Raw genomic sequence first — 13,090 nt, 5'->3', positions numbered from 1 at the left:
ACTGACAAGCTGGGTTTGGTCTTTAGGACCCACACAAAAGAATTAATACCTATAAGTTTGTCCTCTGATCTTTAAGCAGGTGCCATGGCAAACACACATACACACATATGTAAACTTAATTTTTTTTTAACTTTAAAAAAAAATCAAGTTATTTGTAAGTTAACGTGTTGCTATGATTCAAAAGATAATTTAATAGCTGCTGGGTCTAGACAGAGCTAATGTTTTTTCGTTTTTTTTTTTTAAAGATTTATTTTATTTATATAAGTACTCTGTTGCTGTTTTCAGACACACCAGAAGAGGGCATCAGATCCCATTACAGATGGTTGTGAGCCACCATGTGGTTGCTGGGAATTGAACTCAGGACTTCTGGAAGAGCAGTCAGAGCTCGTAACCACTGAGCCATCTCTCTTCAGCCCAGAGCTAATTAATGTTTTAATCACTAAATGTTCATGTTAGTACCTACTTAGTTGGAAGCAATCATTCATCTTTAAGATACTTGCTAGAAGGAAATCTTAGACCAGGAGACAAGAAATTATATATGACTGAATGTCAAAAGATTTTTTTGAACAAGTCATGTGTTTATCTCCAGAGAGTCCAAACTTTCCCAGAGTATAGAAGAGTTGGTACAGGCTCAAAGCTCAGTGTGTCAGAGCACTCAATAACTCCCCATGGCCTCTTCCTAAAATTCAAGGACTTTATATACTATGAAGCCCAATTATTTTCCATAATTTGTTTTCAGATCTATATAAAACAAGAGGGGGAAAAAAACCACTGAATTTTAGTTCCAAGTTTTTTACCAAGTTATATTTAAGATTTTGCAGTCAGTGTGGTGACAAATGACAGTATCAGAACACCTTTGCTCTGTGGTGTGGTTATATCCAAACTAACACCTGTATGCTAAGGAAAATGAAAATTTATAAGACTGTTTTCTTTAGCCTTTTTAAAGGATTTTTTTAGGCTTACTTTATTTTCTGTGTATTAGTGTTTTCCCTACATGTACATGTGTGAACCAGGTGTGTGCCCAGTGGCCTTGGGAGTCAGAAAGCACTGAACCAGCTAAAACTGGAGGGCTATGAGCCAGCAGTGATGGGTGCACTGTGGGTGGTGGGAACTGAACCCAGGCCCTCTGCAACGCCAGTGCACTGAACCTCTCTCTAGCTGGAAGATTCTTTTCAAAATGTGCTTTTATGTAAATGAGGGGGAGTAAGTGGCAGATTTATTTTCCACAATGAGCATGTATTAATACTGTAAAGCTGTATTATTTAAAATAAAATCTATTATTTTAAAATACTAGGGAGAGGCTGGGGAAACAGCTCACTCAGTAAACAAGAATGAAGGCTGGAGCTCAGTTCTCAAGCATCCACAAAAAAGCAAGGTTCAAGCAAACAGATGCAGAAAGGACAGCTGTAACAGACATGAGTGCTTTGTCCTCTTTGTTAAGGTGTTTGTGCTCATGCACATAGATATTTATGTTGCCTTATTTTATCTTTTTCGTATAATGTGATGCAGATTGAGGTAACAGCTGACATACTGTCATTCTCAAGAGACAGAGCTACCTATTCTGAAATACATAGTGCATCTGCAGTTGTATGTAGGTGGAATTATGGGCTGTTAATTGTTTTCATTTGGAATTTAAGCAAGAGGAAAAGAAACATGACTGTCAGATTGTTTCAAAATTCAGATTAATCTTGGCTGTCAACTACATCTGGAATCAACTAAATATCAAATTGCAGAGCACATCTATGAGGGATTTTCTTAATCAGATCATTTCAGGTGGCAAAACCCACCTTACCTCTGGGCCACACCTTCTGGCAGCCCACATAGAAGGCCAAGAAAGAAGCAAGCTTTGGCTTTTTTCTACTTGCCCTCATTCTTACCTGCAAGCTCATCTATTCTGTTGCTGAGGCATTTATTCTTTACTGGCATTAAACCTATTTCTTCAGGATTCCAACACAGGACTGAAAACTGGCAGCTTGCTAGGTAGCTTCCAGGACTCTAGCACCAGACTGGGAAAACAACAACCAGATTCTTAGCCTTTCTTTCTATAATGAGATGTCCAATGGTGGACTGCTCAAAATACAGTCTGAAAAACCATTCTAGTAAATGCCATTTAAATAGACCCTTCTATTTCTTAGGGAGCTCTAACTAAATAGTTTGTTTTCCTGGTGCTGTGACAATATCCTAATGAAAGCCAACTAAATACAATTCCAGGTCAGTCTGTCATGTTGGAGAAGTCAGAGAAGCAGAAACCTGAGACGCTGGGTCACACATATCCACAGTCAAAGGAGAAAGAAGCAGGGACATGGCTCAGTGATTAAAAGTACTTCCCAAATAAACTCAAGGGCATAAGTTCAACCTTCATATCCTGTGGTGAAAGGAGAGACAGGATCAAGATCAGGCCAAGCACTCACGAGCACACCCTACACTGAGTGACAAAGTTAGAATTTAAAGTAGCAACAGCAGCAACAAATGATGGATGTCTGCTGCTGCCCGCTCCCATTCTGTACACACAGGCCAGGATGCTAAGTAGGGCAACAGTTCCATCATGCCTCAATTAAAGCAATCAAGGAAATTCCCCACGGGCATACCCAAGCCCATCTCCCAACTAATTCTAGATTGTGTCAAATTGACAATTTAATACTTTCCCACAGACTATCTCAAAAAAAAAAAAAAAAGATGGAATGCAATGCAGGAAAATGCCTGATACAATCTGGATTCTGCAGGACCCTTTATGCATGACACAGGTACATTCTCTTTCTCTTTCTCTCTCTCTCTCATATACATATATACACACAAATACAAGGGTTATTTTCTTTTGAAGACACAAAAGTAAAGTTTGTTACTCACCTTAATAGCTTTGATGGCTGCCTTTGTAATCTGGGTCATTTTTGCTTTAGAAATGGGTGGCTTATAGTCATTCAGCGAATACAACTGAAGGAAAAAGAAAAGCAAATGTTAAATATGTCACAAATACCTCCAAACAATCATGAAACTACTAGACTTTTTATATTCTCAATGAAACCTAAGAGACATCTTTATTTAAAAAAAAAAAAAGCAACACTAAGCACAGGGAACGGGAAACTACAATCAGCTAGTACCTCACACTTGCTCTGTTGTAGTCAGTAAGTCAGAAAAAGAAACTGAATAATGAATGCCAAATGGTACAGCAACTTTATGATTCTGCTTAGGAGCTGGCAATATGGCTCAGTGGGGGGAGGGGATTGCCACCAAACCTAACAACAATCTGAGTTCATTCCCCAAAATCCACAAGGTGGGAATGGAGAGCCAGTTCTAACACGTTGTCCTTAGACAGGCTCACTATGGCATGTGTATGACCCCTCCCCACATACAGCCGCATGGTGATGTGATCTAAGGAACTCCACTCTCAAATCCACACCTAAAAACGAGCTAAAGATAACCATTCCCATTACAATCTGTGCCTCTGGTGCTCAAAGTGGTAGCAGACACCTTTCATCCCAGTACTTGGGAAAGAGAGGCAGGCTGATCTCTGAATTTGAAGTCACCCTGCTCTACGAAAGCAAATTCCAGGACAGGACGGCCAGGGCAACACATAGTGAGACTCTGCCTCAAAAAAGAAAGAAACCTTGCACCTGTTGACCAATGCAGAACTATTCGAGTAAGATCTGTCAAAAATTCACTGAAAAAATAGCAACAACCCAAATAACATGAAGTAATGATAAAATACGTGCTATGTATTAACTGAACTGTTGGCCATAAAGAGGAATTGGATCCTTAGAAACTGTTTAGGGAGGGGTGAGACATCTCACTAAACTGTACATTTTGGCCTCAAACTGTGCTTCAGCCTATTGAATGGTTAATATCACAAGCATGTGCTCAGTCCTTGAAAATACTGTGCTAAGTTAAAAAGAAAACTGGGGAGGTAGCTCAGTGGTAGAACACTTTAATTACAGGTACTGGGAGGAGGGGGAAAACTTATGATTAGCAATTCTTTTGAAGGTGAAGAAAATATTCTGAAGTTAATTGTAATCAAGGTTGCACGATGTGGTGAGTACACCCAAAATGACCAAGTGAGATGGCTGACACTGTGAATTTAATTACAATTAAGCTTTTTAAAGCCAGTGCACACCTCTAAGCCCAGCATTTGAGAGACAGATGTAGGTAGGTCTATGAGTTTGAGAAGAAGCCTGGTCCACATTGATTGTGCCAAGCTAGCTATGGATATACAGTGGGCCTTAATGAAAGGGTAAAGGTGGCAAAGAATAATCCGTGAATAACCCCTTTTAAATCTCAAGGAATCTAATGGTCCAAAACAATCTGCCTCTTGATCTGTTTTAAAACTCATGTAATGCTCAGAGAGAAAATAGTTTGAAAGAATGACAGAAATATTAGACAATAGAGAACTGTGGTTAAATGAAAGGTGACTAAAAATTCTGTTGTGTTCAGTGACACTATGGTGAACACAGTATTTAAATATCTATACTCTGAGCTTTAACTGTCACAACATAGACTAGTCTAAACCACCATGCCCCACCTGAAAAACAAATAAGGCAAGTTCTGGGTTACAGTTATCTGAGGGGGGGCGAAGGGAGGGAGAGGAAGGGAGAGATCCCCATTTCCATCAAATAGTCAAATGCAGTTTGGTTCTGCCAGGAGGAAAACTCTTAAGGCACCGGCTGTTTGGCTGTTTCCATCAGTGGTCAGGCTCCTGTCCTCTGTTCTTGGCTCGGTACTCTTCTCATGGCCCTGCTACAGTCTGCTTAAAATGAGACTTATTCTCTCTGGTCGCTCAGATACTTTCTCCCAGGGCCTGCCTACTAGTTAACATGTACCTCTCCCTAAATCACCAATGAGGAAGACTTTTATAATCCCCAGTGCCAAGCTTCTCTTTATGGTCTCACTTGTCACCTTTGAAGTCATTAATCTTCCTGATACAATATTAACAGAATAAAGTTTCTCTTGTGTGACCAGCAGTGATAGTCCACACCTTTAATCCCAGCACTCAGAAGACACCCTGGTCTACAAAGTGAGTTCCAGAATAGCCAGGGCTACAAAGAGAAAACCCATTCAGGGGAGGGGGCAATGTTCTCATGTTACACTTTAGAGGTTTCTCACTTGGCCACACTAAGCTCCTTGGATCCCTGCCTCCCGTGATCACAGGTACATAGTAAACGTTTCTGCTGCCAATGAGGGCAGTCACCTGAACAGAACTCATTGCAAGCACCACATTGTAGAACCTGAAGCTGAGAGGACTCTCCTCTCAAGTGTTTCATTACGCTGGCAGAGACTAGTGAGGTGCAGTGCTCCTAACAGATCATCACATCTGTTCAGCTCTACTCTCGTAGCAAGACACCAATAAACTGTCTTTGAACCAAAATAACCAAACTATATGGTAAAAGTAACAAAAACTAACTTTTGAATCTGAGTAATATCTTAATTACTTAATTTAATATCTTAAATGTTGTCTTTCCTTTTTAGATAAATAATATAATCTCACTAGAGAGCATTCTTTTACCTCCAATATACTGAGACTCATCACTCAGTTTTAACATTCATACTATTTCAAACAAAATTTTTAAAAACATTTTCATGTCCTTGCCAATTTGACTGATTAATAACATACATAGGTCATGTCCCAGAATCCTCATGGGACATGTGGCTATACATACATCAGTGTAGGTTTATCTGTGCCTTCAAGACTGAGGACTCTAACCAAATAAATTAAGAGAAAGTATGAATCTAAAATAAAAGTAAACAATTCATCTCTTCCCAAAATAACGTTTTAGGGTTTTTAAATATGGATCGGTGTCTCTCAAGTCTCTCAAAGACATCGAAAGACGCGCATGCGTTCCTGCCAATACAATTTTGACACTTTCAAAACTGCACGCTGACCAGATATAATTAATTGTTCCGTCCTCCTGTAAATAACTTTCCTTCCTCCTACAGTAAATAACTTTCACAACGAAAAGGACAAGAAGCAACAGGTAAGAGATGTTGTCATGAAGTTGTATCTGATGAACCAAAGGAAACCACAGCCACAACAAACACATCAGTATAGACGCTGGACAAGCATGTCCTCCTTCAGTCTCACTACAGGTCATGGGAACCCAATACCCCACCCTAGTACTGCAACGCCTAGCACTGTCTCAGGCCCAAAACTGGACTTGATGGCATGAAAACAAGGGCTGAAGTAACTGAAGTGTTAAGTAAACTGTAGTTCTTTGGGAGAATCAGGCATAGAGTCAGAGACTTCAAATTTCTTGTTTAGCTGTAACCTTGAAAACTGCAAACCGTAGTCCACTTGAGCACCTACTATTTCCACATTCACCTCTTCAAAATTCTTATCTTGAAGTCTCAGCCCCCTCTATATTTAGATATAGGGTCTCTTCAGAGGTAATTAAATGACATCATTTGGATAGACAGCTCCACTCTCACAGGATTACTGTCTTGTACAAACTAGGCACTGCATGGCTTTTGCTTACACATACACAGTTCTTTTATGCCCCCAAGCTCTTTCAGCATCCCATTCTCCCTTAAGAAGGCAAATATGCATCAAGTTTCCTACCAATTAAAAGAGTGAAACTGTTATTAGTAAATCAATTAGAGCACTGGGAAAAAGAATAAAATATAGTCATAGTTCTTATTTCTCTCCAGTAAACAAAGTTCAAGGGGTTGGAAAGATGGCTCAGTGGTTAACAGCACTGAGTGTTCTTCCAGAGGTCCAGAGTTCAAATCCAGGCAACCATATGGTGGTCACAACCAATCAGTATTGAAATCTGATGCCCTCTTCTGGTGTTTCTAAAGACAGCTACTTATATATAATAAAAGAAAAAAGTTCAACAGGCAAGATGCACACATCAGGCCCAGGAAGCTCTAAGATGCAGGTCTTATCATGCTGGATGGGCCCTTCAATAGTGCTTCCTGTGAGCCATCATGCTACCAAAACTAACCCTAATGCATTTACTGCTTCATCCAGCTGGATGGGTGCAAATGTTTCTTTGATCTGTCAACAGTGTCCTAGCTGAGATAAAGGTGTTTGTTCATTTCTTGCTAAGAATAGACAGATAACAGAACTGGTGCCCAAAGGGACCACTATAACCAAAGACAAAAAGGAGACTTTCCACAGCCCCCAATAAATGCTAAACAAGCAAATAAGGCCAATTGGTCTGAGGGTGAAGAATCCATAAGGGGCAATCCTAATATGACTACTTGTTCCCCAATATGTAGGAGAGGGCATGCCTCCTTGTGATAAATAACACAAAGACTAAATAAAGGTGGAGCTTGAGTAGAGCATCTTTTAGGAAAGGGGAGGAAGCTCCAATAACACTATGTAAGCAGGCTGTGGTGGCTTGTTATGCCTTTATTTGGACCATAAGGCATGCAACCGAGGCTCATCTTTCTGTCTAAAAACAACATGTCCTGTAAGAAAGGAATCACAAAGCAAAATAACTAAAAACAATGGGCGCCATCTTAGTCTCTGAATTGGCCTCTAATTTAGCGCGTATGTACACACACACACACACAGAGAGAGAGAGAGAGAGAGAGAGAGAGAGAGAGAGAGAGAGAGAGAGAGAGAGAGAGAGAGAAGGAAATAAGCATGACATGAAGATATTGCTCTGTTTATTACAGCTTTCATATCTGTCCTTAAAATCACTTACCAAATACAAAAATTTGCAACCTGGGGTAAAAATTAAACAGTGAAAGAGACTATGAAACTGAAGACAGTCAGGAGGGCCAATTAAGTGGCTTCTGTGTAAAGACACTTGCTGCACAGGCCAGCAACTGAGTCTGACACCTTGGATCCGTGCAGGAGGAAAGCTGAAAATTTATTCCATAAAATAGGTCTCTATGCTCCACACATCTACCACACACACATATATCGTGCATAGAAGATACTTCTCAGATCTGACATTGAATATAGGATAGAGAAATCTATTAACTCAGGATGTAGATGAAGCCCTTAACAATGAACCATTACAGAAACTAAACAAAACAAAGACTAGAATCCATCTAAAGTGCTTAAATTAGGACAGACTAGAAATTAGATTAATCAATTAAACTAGAAATGTAAAGGAAAAGTGATCATGGGGCTATGGGGAGGGACATAAGCTCAGTCTGAAAGCATGAAGGAGAAACCAGACAATACCCAGCCATTGGACCTGAGACAAGGCAGCACAATCTGAGGCAGTATGATAAAAATCAAATCAATAGACTGGCTCATACAAGCCAGAGACACTGCTACAGTCTGTTAAGTTCCCATAAACATGAGCAAGAAGCAAGTCAGACTGACATTACTGAGGAAAGCTGGATGTGTGGGAGGCAGTGTTCAATCAGGCCCTGCAAGAGAGCTAAAGTTAACTCAGCAGGTCCCTCACAACTGTAACAGAAGCTTCAGCAGCATCACTGAACCCATGGTGAGCAATGAGAATCCTGAGATGGGAGGTCTGTGGATGGGAATGACTTCCGAGTGCTGTGCAAGGTAAAAGCTACTAAAGCATGCAGGAGAAACCACCAGGGCAAAACAAGAGGGGTCTGCCCAGGACACTTCAAGATAAACATAATAAGGTACATGCTGAAGGAAAATTCCTTAAAAGAAAATGTCAGAAAGCCAAATGCTGCATTTATGAGTCTTTGGAAGGCTTCAAAGCCTGAGCAGCAGTTCACCAAAAAGTAAAAGGAAAAATAAATTATACAATAGTATAGGTTTTAAAAAAAAAAAAAAAGGTTTGGAAAGGGAGGGGAATTAATGCCCTGGGATATGTAACAAACTGCACTGAGGTAGAGTCTGTTCACCCAGTCGTTGAACCTTTTAGCAGCCGGATGGGCCAGTGAGAGACCACAGTAGCAATCAAGGTAGGCAAAAATATGGCCCTGCTTCCCCTGGCCCCTAGCCAAGCCAGCAACTGCTAGACAACCCCACTGAACTGTAAGAATAACTTTTGTTCACTTGATGCAATCACTGTTTCTGAGGCTTACTGCCTCCATTTACTAGGTCTAGTCATGGACGCTTCTAGCTTCTGTACAATCTTACCAGTCTCTGAGACTGACTGCTGAATATACTCCTCTTTCTTGTTCTCTCTGATCTCTGTCTGGCTGGTTCAACTCAGCTGCTCTGGCTAAACTCCTCTCCAAGATAACTGATTCAATCCGGCTTCTCTCTCAGCCTTTGACTCTACTTGGCCTCATACTAACTTTGTCAATCTGTTCTGATCTTCAGGCTCCTTCTTCTCTGGCTCATTCTGTATTCACCTATGTCTAGCTGGTTTTCTCTACAGCCTGTCTCTGGTAAAACTGCCTCCTCTTTCTCTCTGCACTGCTCTAAGTCACCTCCCTTTCCTCTCTGTTCTTGTGAGAGTTGAACATATCCTGTTCTGTCAAATCTTTGATTTGCCACTTTGTCTGCCACTCAGTTAGGCATCACTTTCAAACATGGCTGCTTCCTTCTACAAACTAACTTTACCTTTACTGTTTGTGATTAAAGGTGTGAGCTAAGGCTGAGCCACACGACAACTAGAAGCAGTTTTCCCAGTAAACAACCAATATCAGGCTCACAATGTAATGAGATATCCTGCAACAGTGAGCCTGTGCAGGTGGAAGTGCACCCCAGGGCTCCTGAACTGACTCCAGCCACACTGCTGCATCTCATCAAAGCTCTTCTGCAAGAACAAGTAACACAATCTCCTCATGCTCTACTTGCTTGGAACCTGTACATGGAACTTGCTAAGCTGTATAATTAAGCTTTCTGCTGTTTCCTAAAACCAACAGGTACTTCCTTAAAAGGACAGCCATGGATGTCCAAAGACCCTGCTCACCCTTTGTAAGAAGGTTCCATTATATATCAACCACTGGGTATCTCAGATTTAGAAAGAACAAAACTAGTTTAAATAAATACACCCTGTGTAAAAAAGAAAAATAAAACACTCGTGGAAGCTATAATGTTAATAATGAAAATCCCTGTGCCCACGGCTGGCTATATCCCTATGAATTATTGGTCAGAAACCTCCACCCCATACTCTCTATAAATCACAAAACAAATGGTCACTGAAGCTGGCTGTATGCACAAATTAGATGGTAGGTAAGTCCTTTTTTGCTAGCACAACACAGTCCTGGTTGCAGTACTTGGAGAACTCCAACTGTTCATGAGCTGGATGACACTTGCTCTCTCAACCTACTTCCTGGAATGCACTCTACAACCTGCTGTGTAACTGTCCCCAACAACCCTGCTTGGTTATGGACTCTGCACACTATGAAGACACCAGGCAAGATGTGTCTGCAGGTTAAACAGTGACAGTGATGGATGAGACTACCTATTTCCTGATTAACTTTAAAACTACCTTCCTTTGAGGAATTACCATAAGCCAGGATAAAACACTGTAGCTGGAAAAATCCCAGGCCCCAAAAGGAGACTAACTGCTTCTTATGTGCCTTTCAAATTACCTTGCAGACATCTGTGTTTAGTCTCCCTCTGTTCGGGAAGGACATTCTTCTTTGCAGTGAACAGTGGCTACTGCAGAAACTTACAACCATTCATACATACTAAAAAGAAACACTGTTGGCCTAATCTGAGCCAGAAGTTGGGGGTTGTTACCAGACACATATATATTCCCCCTTTCCAAGCTCAGAGTATTACACAAGAGGGGGCAGATAAAATACTAAGATATAGAGAAAAAGTGGAGTGCTTGTAGATTATTTCTTCAAACTTGTGTGAAGAAACACAGACACACGGAAAGCTCCAGATTAGTGTAATCTACAAAAGCCTATTATGTTGTATACTTTAATAGATAAAATGTATAGTGTGAATATGTCTCAATAAAGCTGTTATCCAAAAACAAAAATAAAGCAAGGCATGGTGGTACACTCAAGAGGCAAAGGCAGGGAGAACCTGAGTTTAAGGCCTGCCTGATCAGAGCTGAGTTCCAGGACAGCCAAAACTACCACGGAGAAACCAAGTTTTGAAAAACAAACAAATAAAAAGAAGCCCCATGTCTCATGAGGTCCTCCCCAAAAGCAACTCAGTGGAGCAGCCTAGAAGCTGGATAGGCAACTCCAGGGTCCTAGCTACCAACCATGCTGAGAAGTGACATAGCTATCTTTAAGTCACCATGCTCCTGTAAGTGACCTCAATAAGTTCAGGTCACTGAGCCACACGTGGACACAATCCTCTCCCACATGCCTTATCTAAAGCAAGTCACACAAGAGCTTTGTGCATTTTTTAAACATATCTTCATTTACAAGAATCAAAATGTTCTCATGTCTCAACTCCCATGATGAAGAATGAGATGAATATGGTTAATCAATTTTGTCAAGCAACTTCAAAATTATTCTATTTAGATCACTGACATTCTTAGTCTTTAAAAGCCATGTTTTAAAGAATTGGGGCTGGTGGCAGATGTCACATATTTGAAAATTCCCCAGAATGGACCTTCAAAGGACTACTTCATACTGAAGGAAGGACTAAGAACAAAGTAACTCTAAAGCATCTTCTTTTGGGGGTGGAAAGGAAACAAAATATATAATTATAAAACAAAACATAGGTGACTTTTTTAAAGGAATGTTTATCATCTTTCCTGTTAAAACATTTTAGTTATATTTATTTGTGTGTGAGTATATACACACATGCAAGCAGAAGTCAGGACAACTTGCAAGAGTTCTCTCCTTCCATATGGGTCAGATCACCTGTCTTGACAGCAAGTGGCTTTTACCCATTTCTGACCGACTATTATTTTCTATTTCAAAATATTTAATATAGAAAGTTTTAATATAGAATTGTTTTAAAAATCACAAAGAAAAACAACATATGTATAACCTGACAACACAGCACTCATTCAAAACCTCCTCACCAACATTAGGAAAGGAAGACGGGCCAACAAGTCTGCCGCTAAACTCACATGCTTCTGGAGGTAGACAATAATCTAATGAAGTCTAAAAATACAGGAATGTGCACATGAGGACTGTACCAGCACACAGAAGAGTATGCAGTACTTGAATAAAAAAACCTAGAACATTCTTTAAAGTACAAGATATTAAGAAGGGGAAATACTTATTTTCTTTATATCCTAACCTGAAGCAGTTTGAATAGCAGACTTGGTATTTAGCATGTGACTCCTGGGAGCACAATCCCCAGAGTCAAAAATTATAAATGAAAATGGCTATCAACACTATTATAACATGAATTTTGATGTTTTACAGCTAGTCATCCTTCCTATGGGCTACAAGCACTCTCATGAGTAATAATTAAATTAAGAATCCTATTTTCCAAGTATGGTAATTACCTAAAGATAGGATCATGGTTTTTTAATACTACTTGAAATTAAATATTTTAGATTCTAAATTCAAAATTATATTTATAGCAAAAAATAAACATCATCTTTCCCTATAAGCATTATTTAAAGCACTACATTTAAGCCACAAAAACTCATGTACATAAAAGTCCTTTCAGTCAGCAAATGTGTGTTTCCTTTCCAAATCCCTGGAATGAGAGGACAAAAAGTACACAGTTCTGGCCAAGATGGATGGAGAGGTCAAATTCATGTTCCCTTCTGCAGCCCCTTCCTGACAGGAGGTGAAAACTCTGGACTAAACAAAACTACCTGGTGACTCAAAAGTAAAAGGGCAAGCCAGGGAAGGACTTGGTTTGAGCCTTAATCCTGGGCAGCTCAGGCCTGAGGTGTGTGGCAGAGGGAAATTCCTCTTATCAGGCTCTGAGCCCAGTGCTGGCAAGAGCAGTAGAGCAGTAAAGGAACCGGCTGAAGCCTGTAGTCAGTCAGAAGAGCGGACAAGAGGATGCTGGGAGATGGAAAGGAGCTTCTGTTTCTCTTTTACTGGCCCTAACATAGGCTGGAAGGCGGCCATTTACAACACACCTGTAATCCCAACACTCAGGAGACAGGCAGGTGGATCTCTGATTTCCAGGACAGCCTGGTGAACAGACTGAGTTGCAGGACAGCCATGAATACATAAAGAAACCCTGTCTCACAAAAGAAAAAGAAAAGGGAAAGAAAAGACAATGTCTAATATCAAAGTGAAAACTCATTTTCTCTCTCTCTGTTTCTGACATACCTGACATACACAAACACACACCAGGTAATTTGTCTACTATATAAAAAGAAAA

The 13,090-nt window shown here is 40.3% G+C and overlaps 1 protein-coding gene across 3 annotated transcripts in view; it reads right to left on the bottom strand.

Annotated features, from left to right (window-relative positions):
• The window catches only part of SCAF8 (SR-related CTD associated factor 8), a 130,551-nt gene that overhangs the window by 102,624 nt on the left and 14,837 nt on the right, over positions 1 to 13,090 (bottom strand). For all 3 annotated transcript variants that reach the window (XM_080941672.1, XM_080941671.1, XM_080941673.1), the window contains one exon: positions 2,848 to 2,931. In XM_080941672.1, coding sequence (XP_080797798.1) covers positions 2,848 to 2,931 — 84 coding nt within the window. The remainder of the gene's footprint in view (positions 1 to 2,847; positions 2,932 to 13,090) is intronic.

The sequence above is a fragment of the Micromys minutus genome, assembly GCF_963924665.1.
Source record: "Micromys minutus genome assembly, chromosome: 30".
Lineage (NCBI taxonomy): Eukaryota > Metazoa > Chordata > Mammalia > Rodentia > Muridae > Micromys > Micromys minutus.
Note: the sequence above shows the minus strand (reverse complement) of the source record. Positions and strands in the feature narration are given on the sequence as shown.